Genomic DNA, 19,209 nt, shown 5'->3' on the forward strand with positions numbered 1-19,209 from the left:
ACATTTGTGATTAAACAAGACTAGGTAAAAACCTAGTATATGGCTGACCGCAACTATCTGGGATGCCTGTTGAAATGCCTGACTGGCAGAGTGATTTTGTCATTATTATTTTTTGTTAGCCAAATTTATTGTGGCTTCTTAAATGTACATAGCTACATGCTGCCCTCTTCTCTCTCTGTCTCTCCACTTAATAAGGTTCTTCTCTGTGTACATATGAAACACTACAGAGATGTGTCAGACTTCACTGATAGAGACAGACAGTGTCACTGGAGATTAAATGTTTTTTAGTCAGACATAAGTCTTAAATGGTAATATTTTTATACTAACAATAAAACACTGTTAATGAACGGTTTATTCTATGATAAAATAAAAACTGTAGCAGGTTTCATGAACATTTCTAAATCTCCTCAGACAGGTGTGTAAGGGTCTTAATGTGTGTAAAATTAAGCTGAATTTCTACTAATTTCTAGTGTTCCTATCCTTTTTATATTTGGAAATTATCTATAAACAGCACATATATCATATTCCCTGCCAATAAAGATGTGCTAAATGTTTAAGTAGCGTTCCCTTAACAATGCAAATGCAGAGTTTTTAACATTTATTTGTTCCCAGAAACATATAGTATTAAAGGAATATTTACCAAATATTTTTTGAACATAGCGCACACCCCTGGCTAGCAAAATGGCAGGCAACAGAGACACACATAGCTGGAGTGCACACACACAGCGCTGACGTGCTGATCCTCCGTGGTCAGAGAGGAGCTTTAAGAAGAGAAAGTTCTGCTGTTTATCCTCCAGTATTCTATACATTTGCCCTAAACAGATAGAAGCCTGAGGTCTACACTACCGACATCTTAGCGTGTGTTTCAGTGTAGGTGTGAGCATGAGCAGCATGAAAGCAGACGAGGATGAGAGGAGAGCAGCTGGTGCTGCTGCGTAAAAGACGTATGAACGGTCAAAGATAAAGCGACAAAAGGAGAAAGAGTGACAGGGGGCCGGGAGCTCATGATGGAAAAATTGAACACTGAAGATTGCGCACGAGTCTTAAATCACAAAATATATTCTCTGAACAAGACAAGCTGTTGGTATTGCTCTGTGCTCTGGATTTAAAAAGAACAGTGGTCCAGGTTGGAGTAAACTGCAGCGGTCTTAGAGCGACACCCAAGCTAACAGCTAACGGTGGACAATACGGACAAGCCCATCGCCAGAATCGAAAAGCCATGCTGAAACAGACCGGGAGCAGAGCGAGAACATTTTTTTCTGTCACAGAAAGCTTTCAGCGTTGCTCTCTGCGCTTGTTTGGATGAGACACAATGTCTGGTTCTGACAAAAGCGCCACTGTGGCTCAGTCCCAGCTAATGACTAACAGGCCTGCTAGAGTCATTAGCTGGGACACAACAACTCATTAACTGTATACAACAACTAACCCTTTCACCGTAACTATCACATAATCATGCCAAAGCAGGGGGCAGAAGAGTGACAACATAGTTTTCTCACAGAAAACGCTCAGTGCTGTGATGAAGAAATGTGTTGGTCTGGCTAAGGCCGAGCAAACGTTCAGCTAGCTGTCATATACAAGCACAACAAGTAACCCTTTCCCCCTTTAACTATCACACACTCACGCTGAAGCGGTTCGGCAGAAGATCAGAAACACCCTTTCTGTTACAGAAAGCTGTTAGTGTTGCTGTCTTCACTTGTTTCAACAAAGAAATGTCCAGTTTTGACTAAGTGCTGCCTTGACTTAGTCAGAGCTAATCTCTACATGATTAGCTACCTTTACTTGTCTATCATTTATTTTCATTAAGTACTTTTTTACACTCAGCTGAGCTCTCACAGCAGTGTGAGGTAAAATCCTCAGCATCACAGAGTAAACGGAGGAGTGACCCCTCCCCCTTAACTATCAACAGTTGGAGACAAAGCTTGAAGAGGTACTACCTGCATTTCCTTCAGAGGAGCATGTTCATCCCTGGCCCAACATCAAGACTCTTCGCCTTTCAAACAACACGGAACAACAGCCACATAATGCTCTGCCTACTGTGTCTACCTAAAATAGTGATAATGTCAAGCTTCAAAAATAGCACATAAAATCTAAGAAAGCACGTTATGCTAAGAAAGCTAAACAAGCTCACGACTGCACTGCTAGTTAGCTAAAGGTATAAGTTAAAATCTCTGTTTTAACTTGCAGACTGCAAAGACACAGTTGTGGCAGTGATAAATGACATCATGTGTCCAACCACCATAGACTGTAGGAAGAATTTGACAAACCCTGTGTGACGTCAGATGTCTGCTTACAATAGACGAACTCAAACACTTCTTGAAGCCAATCCGCGGCGGCTTCCATATTGAAATTGCGATCTCAACCAAACTTTAGATCAACCTAACGGCCCGCCTAAACGTAGCTTCTGCCTGTTGAGCTATCTGTCAATCAAATGAGACGTGCCAATCAGTCCACAGTGAGGTTTTTCCTAAACACAATCTAAACCATTGTGGTACAAAAAAATTCACCCCCCCATACAGTGAGAGCACATGAAGACATTAGCTAACGAGACGCATTTGGTTTTTTGAACCAGGCTGTAAACCAGTTTATTTGTAGTGTAAAAACAGACTGTTTAACAGGTGTCCAGACGGGACTTCCGGTGTTCCTGCAGCCAGCCTCAGGTGGACACTCGCGGTATTGCAATTTTTTTGCACTTCCGCATTGGCTTCATTTTCAGGACCGGAGGTTGCTGCTTGCTAACCGCCTATGTAACTCTGCCACAAATGAGATTTTACACAGCATTATTTAACGTTATGTCATAGGTGATACTATTATCATGTGCATGCGGCATATCTCTTTTATCATTGATTATACCTAACATGGCTATAACGAGGGGCTAGTGGGCCAAAGATATCTTTTGTCTTAATAAGTTGAAGTTTGGCTTGCCAAATCTGTTGAGTGATACTCAGGATAAAAATTCATAAATTGGAGCTAAAAAGTAAAAATTAAATAAAAAAGGGCAAAAAGCCAGAAAGGATGACAATACATAAGATTGATTTCATATATATGAGCCAAAATCATTAATACATAATTACATAAATATAATGTGATTAAAAAGTAAGAACTGCAAGGTACAAATTCATGTATGTGAGATTAAAATCATCATGTAGATATAAAATAACTATTATGAGAGAAAGAGTCAGTTTTTTCTAATTAAATTGAATTTTTCATCACATAATTGTGATTAACAAACATAACGTGACTGCTGCTTTATGTATTAAGTCAAGTTTTTTATTTCTTTTACCTTTGGCAAGTTATTCTACTTTATTTATGACAATCTGCTGTTTACATTACAATCCCTGGATAATATGTCGTAATGCAATGCCTTTTAATAAATTGCACAAAATGAAGTTACTCATGAAGTTACTCACTACTTGAGCAGTCTTTTAATAAGGTACTTATCTACTCTTACTCAAGTACTTATTTTTATGAGTACTTTTACTTCTACTTGAGTAATTATTATTAAGTACTGTAACTGTGTACTCTACCTACCACTGAAAACAGCTGGTATACTTTAGTTTTCCTCAACACATGCAGGGCGTACAGTCGGGCCACTTCCAAGTGAGTTGTAGGACTCAAAGTTCGTGTCTGAAAATCTAAAAACTGCACAGTGTACACTCAGCTTTTAAGCTTCAAAGCAGATGGAAGCATGAATGCCCTAAAATCTCCTGGTAGACAGCTGCATTGACTCTGGACCAACACCAGCAAGAAGACAAGGCATCCCAAACCATCACTGTGGAAAATGTACTTCAAGCGCCTTGGATTAGTGCCTCTCCATTCTTCCTCTAGACTCTGGGACCTTGATTTTCAAATAAAGTGCAAAATATACTTTCATCTGAAAACAGGACTTTGGACCACTTAGCTTGACACTGGGAACATGATACTTGTAGCCCCTTTTCCTGGACACGTCTGTGTGTAATGGCTCTTAATACACTGAAGTTCCCTTATATTCTTAAATCTGCTTGTTTAACAGTCCCTGTAGGCTGCATCCATCCCTGTTGCTTGTACACCTTTTCTAACAACACCTTTCTATTCCTGTCAACCTTTCATGAATAAGCTGAATACAGCTTGATACAGCCTCTGGGAACAGCCTGCCCTTTCAGTAATGACCTTCTGCTGGCCGTCTTTGAGAAAGGTGTCAATGATTGTCTTCTGGATAATGGTCAAATCAGCAGTCTTCCACCTGGCTGTGATTGAGTGAACAAGAATGAGAGAATAAAAGCTCAGGAAACCTTTTTAGGTGTTTGAGTTCATTAACTCATTAGAGCTCTTTTCAAGACTGAAATAATACACACAAAAAATTGTACTTTTCCACAGTACTGTTATATCTCTTGTATTTTTAGATACAGATTTTTTAATTGTTGTGAGCTGTAAGCCATGATCATCAGGATTAAAACACAAAAAACCTTTGGAAAATTCCACTTTGTGTGTGATAGATCTAGAATATAAGGAAGTTTAAAAATGATAGTAAAAATTAACTTTATCAATCTATTCTATTTTTTTGCACCTGTAATCATCATGATATCTCACTGTGCTTGTCATACAAAATATTATACTCTATCATGGAAACATTGTACTTGACAGAACTCAAACAATGCAAAAATAATTACTGTTTTACACAAGGAGATTACATCATCAGTGGGATGTTTCTGAAACATTTAAAGTCACAATAAACACCTAAATTCTCAAGTCACAGAACCAGAGTTTGAAAGACTTGTAGCTATTATTTGTTTATTCCTTTAAGCAGTCATGGTCACATCTACACCAGTAAATAATGGATTTTTTGTAATGATTCTCTTTATATCTTTTAAAGTAATTTTGGCGTTCAGATGAAACATGAAAAGATTTAAGGCTAAGAGACAGCTGCTCTCTTCATCAGCTGTGCAAGTGCACAGTAGGAGAAATTCATAAAATAGACCACTATTAAGTTAGTTTTTTTGAGTCATGACTCCCAATAATAGTAGCTCTGATGTTTGCTCAGTCTGTTTTTTCCTTTACAGAAAATCCCACAAAATCAGGGGCAAAGACAGAAGAGGCAAATATCTAGGATTCAGCCCAAACCAACAGGGCCCCAGGGCATGCTCCTGAATAAAACTGATCCCTAAGCACTGTATATGTACTATTCCTAAGGCCAAGATTTTGAAATACTAAAAAAATCTGTACATTGTCTGAGGAAAAAAAAAACTTTCCACCAAGAAAAATAATCCCTCACAACCATCCATCCATTTTCTATACTGCTTATCCTATTCGGGGTTGCAGTGAGGAGCAAGGCTGACATATAGAGACAGACAACCAGGCATGCTCACATTCCCACCTACAGCCAATTTTAGAGTCACCAATTAACCTAATGAGCATGTTTTTGGTGGTGGGAGGAGGCTGGAGTGCTTGGAGAGAACCCACACATGCACAGAAGAGAACATGCAAACTCAGCACAGAAGGGCCCTGACTGGGAAGTGAACCAGGGACCTTCTTGCTGTGAGGCAGCAGTGCTAACCCCTGCGCCACCATGCAGCCCCCTAACAACTTGTTTTTAAGTTTCTTATTGTTCTCAAGTGATCTTGATCTCATTCTGAAACAAAAAAAAACATGTCAAAGTTTGATCAGTTTTACTCTTTCCTCCTAAAAAAAAATCTTAGACAGTTGTATTACATTGTTTGGTGGGTAAACTAGTGTATCACTGAAACCAGGTATAGATATAGTCATGTAGGCCAGGAGTTTTCAAAGTCTGAGGCTGGGGGGCAGAGAGGACTTAGGGGGTGAGAAAGTATAAACCAGTAATCAGTGAGGCAAAATGGAGGGATTTTAATTACAATGGAGTTTTAATTACAATGGAGTACAACTCCATTGTTGTACTCCATTGTAAGGAGTACAACTCAAACTACTTCAAGTCTGGATATTCATGAATGAATGGATGATGGTTTGTGATGGTGCTCACAGCTCAGTGAGTAATTTCCAAGGGTGCTAGCTTATGACAGCACGAGACCATGTAAACTCCAGCATCATATTAAGACAAAACACCCAAATTTGGTGACTACCTTACAGGGGTTTTTGACAGGAAGCTAAAGGAATTGCAGTCACTAAATAAATAGAAAAATTGAGACTTTGAGGCTGTAATAACCAAGGCAACTCAGGCATCATAATGTGTGACTTTATGCATAACAAAGACAGAGAAATCCCTCAGCATGGTGTGAAACATTACTCCTCCCTGCCACCAAAGAGATTTTGGTCATGATGGGAGAAGCTGCTGCTGCCAAACTGATTGTGATCCTATTGTGACAACACCATCCGGTCCTGCATCTCAGACATGGCCTCTGATATAAAGCAACAATACTAGGCCATGTTTGTGAAAGCCCTTTTTTCTCTATTCAGACCCAACCCCACATCACCAGTGTGCGCATTAATGATGCACACTCATTTTCACTACTTAAATAACATAAGCATTATAGTCAGCCAGTAATGGCAATTAGTTTATTTCCAAAAGCATACATGAAAATGATTTACGCATGATTTTGAGACAGTCATATGAAAAATAGCAGTGCACATAGTAAGACTGGATGGTTTTCATTTTTTTGATACCGTCAGATAATCCATAATAGACCCCCCCCCCCCAAGAAGAAATATGAAAATAATAACTCACAGCCTTTAATCAGATAGTCTCTGGGAATGTAAAGAAATGTTCTGTGTGCTGCTTTTTAAAAAGTGAAATCTGGGCCTTAAACAGTTTTTTTGTGTCTGTTGTGCATCAATGACAAGCTCCGTCCAGCTGCAAGTTCACTGTATGTGAAGCTTATAAAAAGTTACAGAATATTTAAAATAACAAACAAGCATTGATTAACGCCATAACTATACATCTCACATACGAATGCGTCAACACAAGTTTTAACTGTTGATGGTTTAATTGTGTCTGATGCTGCTGCTGTAGCACGCAGCATGTGTGGTTAATTATGCCACAACTTCATTTCTCATCACTGATCTACACACAGACAGAAGAATCTATGTGATTTTAAACTGACTGTGCTGCGGATCACATTACAGCCACAGAAAATGTTTAACAGTTTGACTTTAGAGGGAACCCATCACTGTGCCAGTGCCATGCCATGTCACGAGTGTATGGGCAGGTACACTTGCACACTTTTGTCATTTGTCATATTTGCCCGACATCATTAGTTCTGTCATCACTTTTAACGCATCCTCATTCACAGGCAGCGGTGCTGCTGGGGGAAACACACATACATTTTCTTCAGGCATTTATTAGAAATAAACACTCATAACACTGTCTTCAAAATAAATCAAAGCAAAGCTGGGGCTATTTTTGAATATCATATTACCGGCCCTTACTAGTGTATAGCATGTTTGTTTCCAACCACCTTTGATGATTTTTTTTTTTTTTTCAAATAAATGATTTAGCTGGAGTTAAACCACTTCAATTGGCTTTAAAATTTAGGACTTAAGTTGTCCACTTTTTCAGGCTGTTTTTGTTCAGTTCCAAATCTCAAATAACATGCAAATGAAAAGACAGATGTTCTGTTTTGTTTTGCTTTTAAAGATGCTGTCATAAATTGTTATAAAGATGTTTAAAATGAGATGAATGTGTTTGTAAATAAAGTAGTATGAAAATGTATTTCTGAAACCTTACAAACATATCAATAATTATACATGGGGATGAGACTAACATTGTGTTCTTTTATGGGAAGCTCATTCTCCCAGATTTGGATAACTCTGTTATTTTAAAATTTATGTGTTCTCTATCCACTTACATATTCTGTTTTATGAATTTGTGTGAATAGTATTTTAACAGTGATACAACAGCATTGAGATGAATGCTACAAAGGCCTTATGACAAATTCAAAACATTGAAAAGGTGGGTCTCAAAACCCCAGTCTCCTGCACCCAACCTGCATACAAAAGGAATACATGTCTGCCAGTCCAGGAGTGTGAAGAAGCAGTGTGGAGTAAATCCCCTTTCCTCATGTGTGCATGTGTGCACACGGATGTTTGTGTGTGTGTGTGCCTCACAGAGGCCTTGCTGGGTTGTATTGAAGCTGCCACAGTTGCTGCCTTAGTTCTGCAGTAATGTCTCTCTGCCCCTCTGCCTCTGTTCTGCAGTAATGTCTTTCTTACATAATGAAGGCCCCCAGGGTGCTGCTGGAGAGGGGGGTTGACTGACATCGGGGATGATACAGCAAGAGTGCACAGCTGCACGTGAGGAGACAAATGCACACATATGAAGACACACTCAACGAAACACAGACACGGACTGAGTTGTTGTCTTAGCAAACAAGCGCAAACTCAGTGGCAAGCAACAAAATGTAGGGAGGCAATCATGTTAACATACATGACTGCACATAAGTGTGTTTCAGCCTACAGTAGACTATACACACACATGCACACTTACAAACGGTATTGTATCCACAGAGCCTGCTGAAGCCCCATCAGTGCTAACACAGATAATGGCCTAGATCAAACTAAAAACTAGGCCTGTCTCTCTCTAACTCTCTCTCTCTCTTTTCTCTCTCATACACATGCACACACACACACACACACACACACACACTGATACACACTTAAAGCCTGTCACTTTGTCTCTGTTTTGTACTTTCCTCCCTTGGCCTCCTCATTTCAAATTTTCCCTCTTTTGTCTTGCTCTTTTGCGGCTTCCCTCTCTTTCACTTTAACAGGTCACAGTGCTCTTTCACACTCATTGTTACATGATCCTCACATTCTCCACACTAGTATCTCAACAACCATACACACAAACATATGTGTTTGTGTGTATACTGTATATACCAATAGCAAAGCATATATGAATTTTGTTTCTATGAAGCAAGCCATTTCTGGGGTTTCTTCGAGGACTGATGACAGCAAGCTACTACCAGCGACACAAACTTGAAGATGTAGCTGTGGCCAGCCCCCAAATTTTGCACGATTTGCCTTAAAACAGGAAATAGTTTTAATTTCAGCTGTCTATGCTCCAATCTGACCCAAACTTAAAAGCAGATAAGCACCGTACCACACCATACCACACCATACCACACCACACCACACCATATCATACCATACAACACTACACAACTCCATACCACACCATGTGCATAGAGCGGTTCTGCACGTTAGTTAATTAACTCTGACATGGATTTTCACTCATTCACACAGATGAGTACTGAAAAATATTTCCTGCGACTGAAAAGGCCTCGTCCTGAAGAGGAGGCAACACAGTCTGGACCACAGGAGGTATTACAAAACAGTGTAGGCATTTAAGAAACACATGAAAGAGTGAACAGACGTCAGTGCCCATACTTATGTGATAATTATGTGGATTGTTGGTGCAGTTTTGACAAAGTTATTATCTTTTGAATTAATCCTTAGGTGAAAACAGACCTCCGCAATTGGCTGCAAGGAGAACACCTGGCTGAGTGCTTCAAAATATCCATAAAAGGACCTGATCCTGAGGACTTTCCATATGAAAAGGCTTTGGAATATTTTTTAGGAAGCCCCATAAAATAAAATGCCTGAGAAAGGGTGCAAACTCTACAGAAATAAAATTTGTTACTCCTTCTGATTTAAGTTACCTACTTTAAAGCTATTGTATTTTTTATTTAAATCTATTTATTTTAAGTTAAGTTTATTTGGTATGTGTTTGTTCACATTTTACATTAAATAAAATTTTTTTGTTTGTTTTTTTTTTCTGCACACATAGTGCCACATAGACCACATAGTGGTCTAATATTCATACTACTTTATTTGAATGTCTGGTTGATATTTTTCCATGTATATAACTTCTCTAATGCATGTAATTAAATCTTATTTATATTTTTACAAAACATAAATACAGGAAAAGAGAAGCAAAATGAGACATTGGATGAAACTTCATTTATATTACTTTTATATTAGAGTGTAATTATATTAACATTTGCTTTTAAACACAACAAAGACTGTCCAGCTGACAGCTAGGACACCAAAACATCTGTCAGTTAATCCAGAAGGTAAAAATTATTAACCTTGCAAAGCAGATGGATACACCCATTTCCTTGTTTCTCACTGGCAAATCCATCTTGTTAAGCTCCCATCTGAACTGTTTGGGCCCGGTTAGAAAGTGACAGGACCATTCAGCGATGAGGGGCAGTACTTTCAGGCACGGCAGAGTCGTGATGTAAACAAGCAGCAGCAAGAGGCCGGTGCAATTATGGTGGAAGAGCTAAGCGTGGATGCTGCTAAAGCATAAGTTTTATCAGAACTTGACAATAATTCTTTGTTAAAAGAAGAACACAGAACAGCAGTGAGTTGTTTTCTTTTCAAAAACAACAAAAGTCGAGTACTTACATGTCTATAGTCGCCATGTTTCGCGTTATTCCCCGTAGCTGCGCACACAACTCGATAGCTGCTATGTCACGTGTTTTGTTGCTCTTATTGGCCCGTAGAGATGTGACAGACAGAACGTTCATCTAATCACACTCCGAGTTTTTTTCATAGCCTCTGCCTTTTCTCAAATGTTTCCTATTGAAGCTTTCCCAGATGGATGTGTGAAACAAATCCATCTGGCGTGTCAGGTTCAAAAATTATGGTAACCATGCTATAGCTGTAGGAACCTTGAGAGCATCAGCTCATGGTGCGTGTTACCTGAATTAGCAAAAGATCACAATGTCCAGCCCAGCTTCCATAGCTTGAGGTTACACATGGGTTACAGTTTTCAGTTTATTACCATTGATATTTACAGCATCCAGCAGGTAGGAAGTATGATACAAAGGAGAGGGGCAACCAAAGAATCCACTAATAAAGATTAAAAACAGAAGGTAACACAAGGATGAGTTTCTAAAGATCTTAGCTGCAGTTTAAAATTGGCCAGCTTGTTACAGATATTTTAAAGTAATCTTTATTTATGTACATTTACTTAATAAGAAGCATGGCATTTAAAACCCTAACTGCTAGATGAAAAGGAATAAGGAGTGAATGCAACATAATTTATAGAACATACACTGATATCAGCCATGTAAACAAAATCTTAGCTTGTGATACAGGAAGCTCAAACCACAAGAAACTTTCTGACAGAACAACATGTATTGTCCCTAGTCAAAGTGCAGATGATGAACATGGTGAATTCCACCAGAACTGTCACTCTTACTGGGGTAACCAACGAAATGAACAGTGTGCATGTTTTGTGAGCTAAACTGATGGATGTCAGATGAGTAAAGAGGTGAAAGTATTTTCAGCTTCTCCCTATCACTAACTATGAACTGGTTTTGTCTTATGGCCTCTCCATAGCTAAATTCTTGTGCAAAATTCATCGAGCACCATAACTGCCACTTCATCCAAAATCTCCACAGACCAGTGAGGGGGAGCCTGAGAGAAAGTGTATGACACGGCTTTCAACCAAATCTCCTAAATTTGTTTGGGCTGGCCTAATAGCCTAGCGGAGCAGAATCTGATCAGCATCGTCTTGTTATTGTGTGCATCCTCTCTAATGGCTAAATTTAATTAAGGGGAGATTTCATCACTTTTCATAACACAGCACCACTGTTCACAATGAGATAGTTTAGTGAAGAATGAAAAAAGTGACAGCAAATTGTTACAGACAGACATCAGAGATAATTATAGGAGTCACTATGGTCCATCTGCCCTTATTCTCTGTCCAAATGTTGCAATATGACTGAATGGAAATAAAGCAACAGAAACATACTTTTCTTATTCAGATAATTTTCAGATTAATTAAAATGGAGGGTAACCATCTTTGATGCTGAGAAATATAATGTAATACAAATGAAAAAGTCAAATGGCAATATTGTGCAACAAATGTAACAGAAAAACTAACTTCAGAAGCACATAAAGCAGTATAAAGCCCTATGTGTGAACATACAACACCCTGTATGTGCAAAATGTTATGATTTTTCAATTAATTTCAGTACAAAGTTGTATCTGCCCAGACTGTATCTGTTGGTGTTCATTATCAGACATTTACAAAAACCTATGTCATGCCAGTATTCCCCAAATCAGTTCATCCTTGCCCCTTCTCTACATGAATTCAACAAAGGGGGGATGAATGATAGTGACTGAGAAGAGAGCGGGGAACAGCAAAAGTGAGATGGCACTAGAGAGAGTGGAGATGAACAGTTCACATTATGTTTGAATCTGTGTTTATCTACCATGTTACACCTAGATCGACTATAGCCTTGTCCATGAAGGTGGTGGGGAACAACTTAAGATGTGTTTGAAGTTGTTCAATTTATACTAAATACATACACAAAGGACCATCTGTACTCACACACACACATGCACATGAACAGACAGAAACAACAGCCCATCCCCTAACAGCATGTCCTCATTAGACAATCTCTCTCTCTCTCTCTCTGGAGTACTTTCTCTCTTTCTCTATAAATAGCCCTTGCCCTGCCACCCTCCACACAAGGCACACAGACCTGTCAAGGTAGGAAACCTCGCTCACAAGGTTAACAGTAAAATCCATCACACATACACACACATACACTAACACACCAGCAGATAGCAAAGTTTACAGATGGCTGTGAGGGGAACTATGGGAATGAGAGCATGTAACACCAAAAGGAAATATGCCCAGTTTGCTCTAAGCCTTGCCAGAGGTGTTGTGTATTTTTGTGTGTGTACGCGTGTGTGAATATGGAATTGTGTAAGCAGGACTGAATACATGCATGTGCATGATGGATATATCTGCACCTTATCTTAGAGAACCAGATTCATATTCATATTCACTGATATGTTAAAACAGCCATAACTCTTGAGATAAATATTGTGTTTTCACCCCATAACCTAATTTCTTTAGACAGACTAGATTTTCCATTGGAGGTAATGGCAACATGGCCTCGGGAATGCAAAAAATGCAAGCTTTTGGTAAATGGATAGCACCTGTGGGCACAAATATGAAAAAAGAAAAACATACTTTTGTACTGTTTAGGTTGTCTTATTTCTATTATAAACCAGAGAAGCACACTGTCACTCTATCCAACTTATGACAGACATTTGGTCACAGAAAGCTGTCTAGCAGCAACATCATAGCAGACCCGCAAAACCCCTTTTGGTCTGAGTATGGACTCTGAACCTCAAGGCATGAGTTCAGAATGCCCAGGATGAGGACAAAATGAGGCATCACATCCTTTGTACCACAGAGTATTTAGCTGCTTATTAAGCTCAGAAAATACAGTATGAACTTGGCACTTTACACTTCAGTGAACTTGCTACTTGACATGCCTAATGTATTTTAGTGAGGAATTTTGATGATTTTGTTACATATTATCATGTACTGTCCAATGATTGTTGATATTTGTTGTCATTCATGTTTTTATGCTATTAAGCAACAAATGCCCTTGGGGTCTTAAAGGTTTCATTCTACATTTACCTATTGTGCTTACAGTATGAAAGGTAATGCCCCAAACTAACAACACCCTAAGATCTGATAGTTTGATAGTTTACATGACAGGAACAAAAATGAAGATTGGCCAATCAGAGAGTGTTGTGGACTGGAAAATAGTTTAGACTGTGGAGAGTGAAAACAGAGGGGAAGATACACCTCACAACAAAGTCAGAGTATTGCACTTTTAGTGTATTATTAATTTTAGAGATGATCTGTAAAATAAAATGCTGGTTCATATAATCAACTAAATGCTGAATATCTGCCCCAATAATCAGCCAGGCTGATACTCTGTTGACCCCTAACCAAAATGCAAGTAATAGAAGTCCACATATGTAAGAAGTAATTGATTTAATGAGTACTAACCTATACCGACTCTACATTACTAAAATTTCAACTTTTGTACTGTCAATGTCAATTGTATACACTTTTGCCAAGTTTTATATGCTGCTGAAGTATACAGGTGCATCTCAGAATATTAGAATATCATGAAAAAGTTATTTTTTTCTCTGTGATTTAATTCAAAAAGTTAAACTTCCATATATTCTAGATCAATCTCATACAAAGTGAAATATTTGAAGACTTTTTCTTTTAATATTGACGATTATGGCCTACAGCTCAGAAAAATCTAACATCCACTGTCTCAAAATATTAGAATATCACAAAACATCAGTCTAAAAAAGGTTTTATAATACAGTAATGTTGACCTTCTGGAAAATCATGTTCACTTACACCCATTCATTGGTTAGAGCTCCTTTTACACAAATTACTGCGTTTATGCAATGTGGCATGGAGTTAATCAGTCTGTGGCACTGCTGGGATGTAAGGAAGCCCAGGTTGCTTTGATTCCAGCCTCATCTGTGTTGTTGGGTCTAATGTCTCTCATCCTTCTCTTAATACTTCCCCATAGATTCTCTATGGTGTTCAGGTCAGGCCAGTTGGCTGGCTAATCAAACTCGTAATACCATGGTCAGAAAACCAGTTTCTGGTAGTTTTGGCTTTACTGTGGGCAGGTGCCAAGTCCTGCTGGAAAGGAAATCAGTATCTCTACAAAACTTCTCAGCAGATAGATGGAAGCATAAAGCGCTGTAAAATCTCCTGATATGGCTCACAGCATCAACTCTGGACTTGATAAAGCACAACACAGGATTGGATACGCACAGAATCCAAGGTGCTTGTTGTCCAGTGTTTTCAGTTTCCATGTTCAGTGATGGTTTGGGATGTCATCTGCTGGTGCTTGTCCACAGTGCTTTAACAAGTCCAGAGTCTACACTGTTTATCTTAATTATACATATGTGTGTTTTGGGGGTAACGTTAATCAAACAAACCAGAGCATCGGCCTTTATTCTCTATAAGAACCTGATGTTCACCATGGCAGGTGTCTTGGTATAAACACAGCAGATTTTTAATTCTTTAATAAATAGAACTTCAGCTAGTTCCTAAAACTTCTTTCCTTCTTTGTGACACAGTGAACACACAAGAAACTATATAAAACATCTGTTGAAGGATTAAAGTTCAGTTTCACAGAGGCATTTCAACATCAACAGTGATTATAAAAAAAGATGCAGGGAACATGTCTGCATGAGGTACAAGAGTGTAACCTCACTGATTATTAAAGTCATCAGACACACCAAAAGACTGGACAGAATCTTGGTTATGACGATGATCTGTGAGCTTAACATCAAATAAGGTTAGGCTGTAAACAATTTATTTACTTGTTTTTACTGCTGAAAACTTTGGTGATATTTTCTGGTCATTTGTACTGGACAACTTGAATTAACATCATGTGGGTTACTGAGGTGGCCCTAATGAAAATTATCATACATCCAACTCCCTGTTGCACAAAAGCATGTGTGTGTCCATGTGGGCACTTCTACTTGTGTGTCTCAGTGTGGTAGTCACAATTCGTACTGGAACGAGCACACACAGGGGAGAAACAAACAAATTCACAAACAAAAGCTTTGTGTCTCAGTTATTAAAAGCGTTTTAAATGTATAAGCAAATGCACTGATATTAAACTAGGGAGTGGATACGCTGGTGAACAACCTGTGAGTGAAAGAAGCTTGTCAATATATTAATCTTACAAATAAATCCACAAAATATCAGGAACATCCTGTGCCACAGACCGTAGACTTTATACCGTGTTCTAGGTGGTCCAGGTGCAGTCATTTTCAAGACAGGAATGAATCAGCTTTGAGCCAGACCCCTCCTCATTTCAACTCAAAAACACTCAAAAACACTGAACACCAATTCTAACTAATCGAACCCTCTTTTCTAGTCAGGTATCTTTCTGCAGTCTTCGGTGTTCAATAGTGGTCTTTATTCAGCTGCAATTAACTCCAAAACTGCGAGACAGTACAGCATAGCATTTCACTGTAAGGAATGCTAAAAGCTACACAAGTCACACTGTCACAGTCATTACCATCCCTCTTGAAACAGGTAGGAACTAATGTTCACAACAATGTAAGGGGATTTAAATTAGAAACATAAATGTTACACATATAAGCACAAATAAAACTTAAAGTATAGTGAATGAAATTTAACTAATAATGGTATACAATTTTAATCGGAATGCTGCAAACCATAAAAATGAGGTAGAATCCTTCCTGTAGAAATATACTAATTCAATACAGTGTAGACTACTGCATATATCAATAACTATCATAAATGAGTTTATGAACTCAAATAACATTAACGAAGTCAGTTACTCTGAAGTAATAACCTGATGGTAACATTCACAAATTCATTTGCTTTTTAACAGCATCAGTGCTGGGTGAAAACCTGACCGATGATTCAGGTAGAAAAGAGGGAACACATTTGTGCATCATGCCAAGGTGTTTGTGTATTTGTGAGTGTCTCTATGTGAATATGTGTAAAGGTGGATGGCATGGCTGCTTACTGTGCCCCAGTTGAGGCAGCTGGGCTCCAGTGGCCCAGCTACATCACAAAGCACGTGAATACTGGAAAAAGTACATAACCCTGCACAGAGAGGAACTAATTGTCAGGTCATATTGTAGAACTACTGGATGGATGGATATGGGGAAATGATGATCAAGTTTGACTAGTTTTTCCCTGAGATCCACATTATTAGCACCACCCCTGTACAACTTCACCCATGTCACGTACAAGCCCAGCTTTTTTGATGTCCGACGTGCAAAAACTGTTAGAACCCCCACGCCCCCAGCCCGCCCCACCCCCTTCCAAGCACTGCGCAGGCGCGGAATACCGAGGCATGCCCGTGCAACGCAACCAACTGTCAGCTTTGGTTCTTCCAGAAGAGAGACCTTGAGCATTTAATAAGGGAAACCAGTGGGAGACCGTAAACTGGGTTTCGTTGCATGTGACGGGCTGCGTGTTTGTAAGTGCCGCTGTCATGCCAGCCTTGCTGTGACCCGATAAGCAATCTGTGCAAGCTCCGCAGATCATAACCCGAGCCCCTCCTCGACTCCCCTATTGCTGCCCACACGTAAAGCAGGAGCAGACATCCTCATGAACACATTAAGAATTCTATAATCCAGTGATGCAATTACATCATTATAGTTGTATGCACAATCCTCGTTGAGCAATTGGCTCCGATTGCCAGCGAACAATCGTGAAAACAAGAGGGGAAAGCCAGGGAGACCAGAATAAACGATACGCACAACAGAAGAAGAATCTACTAGTGACATTTGAGCCGTCCAGAAAACGGCTGTTTAAACGATTCGTTAATCCATGAAGTGCACTCGTATTCTTTAACGCCACATCAAACATAATACCGCTTTAAGTCATATTTATTACTTTTACAATGTAAACCATCTCCCACGGACGGAGGTACGCACTCGGCCTGGCGAAGTCTTCAGCCTTCTAGCCATTTAAACCATTCGGTTTTTCAGATACAGTGGTGGTGGTGGGGGGGGCTAGATCCAAATGTAGGCCACCCTGTAGAGGAAGCGGCCGCACATGCGACACCGGTGCGCCGCTGAGATGGAGCATAAGACAAGACATGGTAAATGAGCACTAGTAGACAGAAACCTCTAAATCCACATAAGGTCTCCAAGTAGCAAGTCCCCAGTAGCATCTAACCATACCCGTTTCTCCATTCTTTCCTAACATCGTTGTTTACATGCAACATCATCGCGCGCATCACCTTCACATCTACAGCAGAATCACAGCACCAAATTGCTGGTTATGCGTAACATTATTTACCTTTATGTCTGCCTTTAGCTGTCATCGTCACGCTGCTGGGTGTTTCATTGGAACAAGATGCTCATCTTCATCTCCCTCCCTGCTTTTTCCTCTCTCTATCGCTTTCCTGGCTGTCTCTGAAGAGTATTAATCAGTAACACAAAGCCACCGCTAGGAGTAAAGCGCGTAAATGGAGATCATGCAGCACAGGGTGTCGCACAATAGCATTTGCTAAACATAGAGGAAGAGACATCCCCCTGTTAGAAAATGGGGTAATGCCTCGGTGAGGGGGTGAATTCTAATAGATATTCGAGGGAAGACCCTGATTATGGCGTGTAGTTCTGGATACCCTCCTCCTCCAATCCTCTTTTTCACATTCCCTCTACCACCACCTCCTTCTACTGAAAGGTTCAGACACACATGCATGACTCGCCGGTCAGGTAGATTTCTTTATTACGAAATGGTAGGAGAATGGAAAGGAATGAATTCTAAACATAAAAGAAGCGTGCGTAGAAGAGACACCAGTGCATGGCAACGATACAAACATGGGGGAAAGCCCTAAAGCAGAAGAATTACTGGAACAGAGATAGCTTTCACTGGCCGTGCAGGATTTGGCATGCCTACATTTGATCACCCGATCGGAGGGACTTGCGTTGCTGTCGGACATCCTGGAGTCAGGACGGAACGAAGCCTAGGGGGTGGGGAGGGGGTTCTCTCTTCTGTCAAAGGCCGAGACTGTGGTGTCGGGTCCTCCGGCAGGCGTTGAGAGTATGCGCGGTAGCTTGGTGTTTTTCTTGCTGCAGCAGTGGCATCACTCGGTGGAGTCTCCGTGCTCTCTTGGACGAGGGAAGCCTGCTGCTGCGCCTGCGGTGACTTTGGGGGAGGATAAGCGGATATCTAGCGGCTGTTGTGGCATGCTTGGATCCCAAATGTGTTCTCAGAAGGGGGTGAAGGGGTGCTGGTATAGCCCAGAATGATGTTGGCGGAGGGGGGGGGGGGGGGTGGGGGTGTGGGTGGGAAGGTAAGACTCTGGAGGTTAGAGGGCGAAGTGACGCCTTGGAGAAAGAAGAGACGTGTAGGCTCCCTTTTCCGGACGCTTTTGCAAACGGTGCTGTGCAGCTGGCAACACCCCGGAATGGCGAAAGAAGGAACTCCCACGCAGATTCACGTTCACGCGGAAATGCGTGCACCCACACCCCCACACATGTGTACATACACACAAACACCCCCGCACGCACACACACCCACCCACACACTTTATATATATATATATATAGAGAGAGAGAGAGAGAGAGAGAGAGCATAAAGTGCCATCTTGTGGAAATTGGATGGCATGGCAGTCCCTTCTCTATGGCTTGGGACTGAGGGATATTTACTAATTTCCTTTATATTTAACACAGTTTAATGGACTAGTGTTCACTGTCAGTCCACTAACCCCTCCGATTGCAATTTACCTACTCTGAAAAAAAAACCACAGAAAAAAATACTACAAATGGATAGAGGGAAGTGGAGAAATTTATCACAATGCTGCTAGGTGCCTTCAAGTCCATTCACTGTTGAATCACTCTGGAAAATAACTTTGAGCCTGACAGTGATGGTGTAACCAGGGCTGTAAAACATCTGAATAACATATT

The 19,209-nt window shown here is 40.1% G+C and overlaps 1 protein-coding gene across 4 annotated transcripts in view; it reads right to left on the bottom strand.

Moving 5' to 3' along the window:
* Positions 1–18,486, bottom strand: part of ppp3cb (protein phosphatase 3, catalytic subunit, beta isozyme) — a 54,438-nt gene extending 35,952 nt beyond the window's left edge. For 3 of the 4 annotated variants that reach the window (XM_041797824.1, XM_041797822.1, XM_041797825.1), the window contains exon 1: positions 18,200–18,486. In XM_041797824.1, coding sequence (XP_041653758.1) covers positions 18,200–18,242 — 43 coding nt within the window. In that variant the 5' untranslated portion in view covers positions 18,243–18,486. Of the gene's footprint in view, positions 1–17,596; positions 17,727–18,199 lie in introns of those variants that run through there. The other variant, XM_041797823.1, reaches the window with a different exon arrangement.
* Positions 18,487–19,209: the final 723 nt, after the last annotated feature.

The sequence above is a fragment of the Cheilinus undulatus genome, linkage group 10 (genome assembly GCF_018320785.1).
Source record: "Cheilinus undulatus linkage group 10, ASM1832078v1, whole genome shotgun sequence".
NCBI lineage: Eukaryota > Metazoa > Chordata > Actinopteri > Labriformes > Labridae > Cheilinus > Cheilinus undulatus.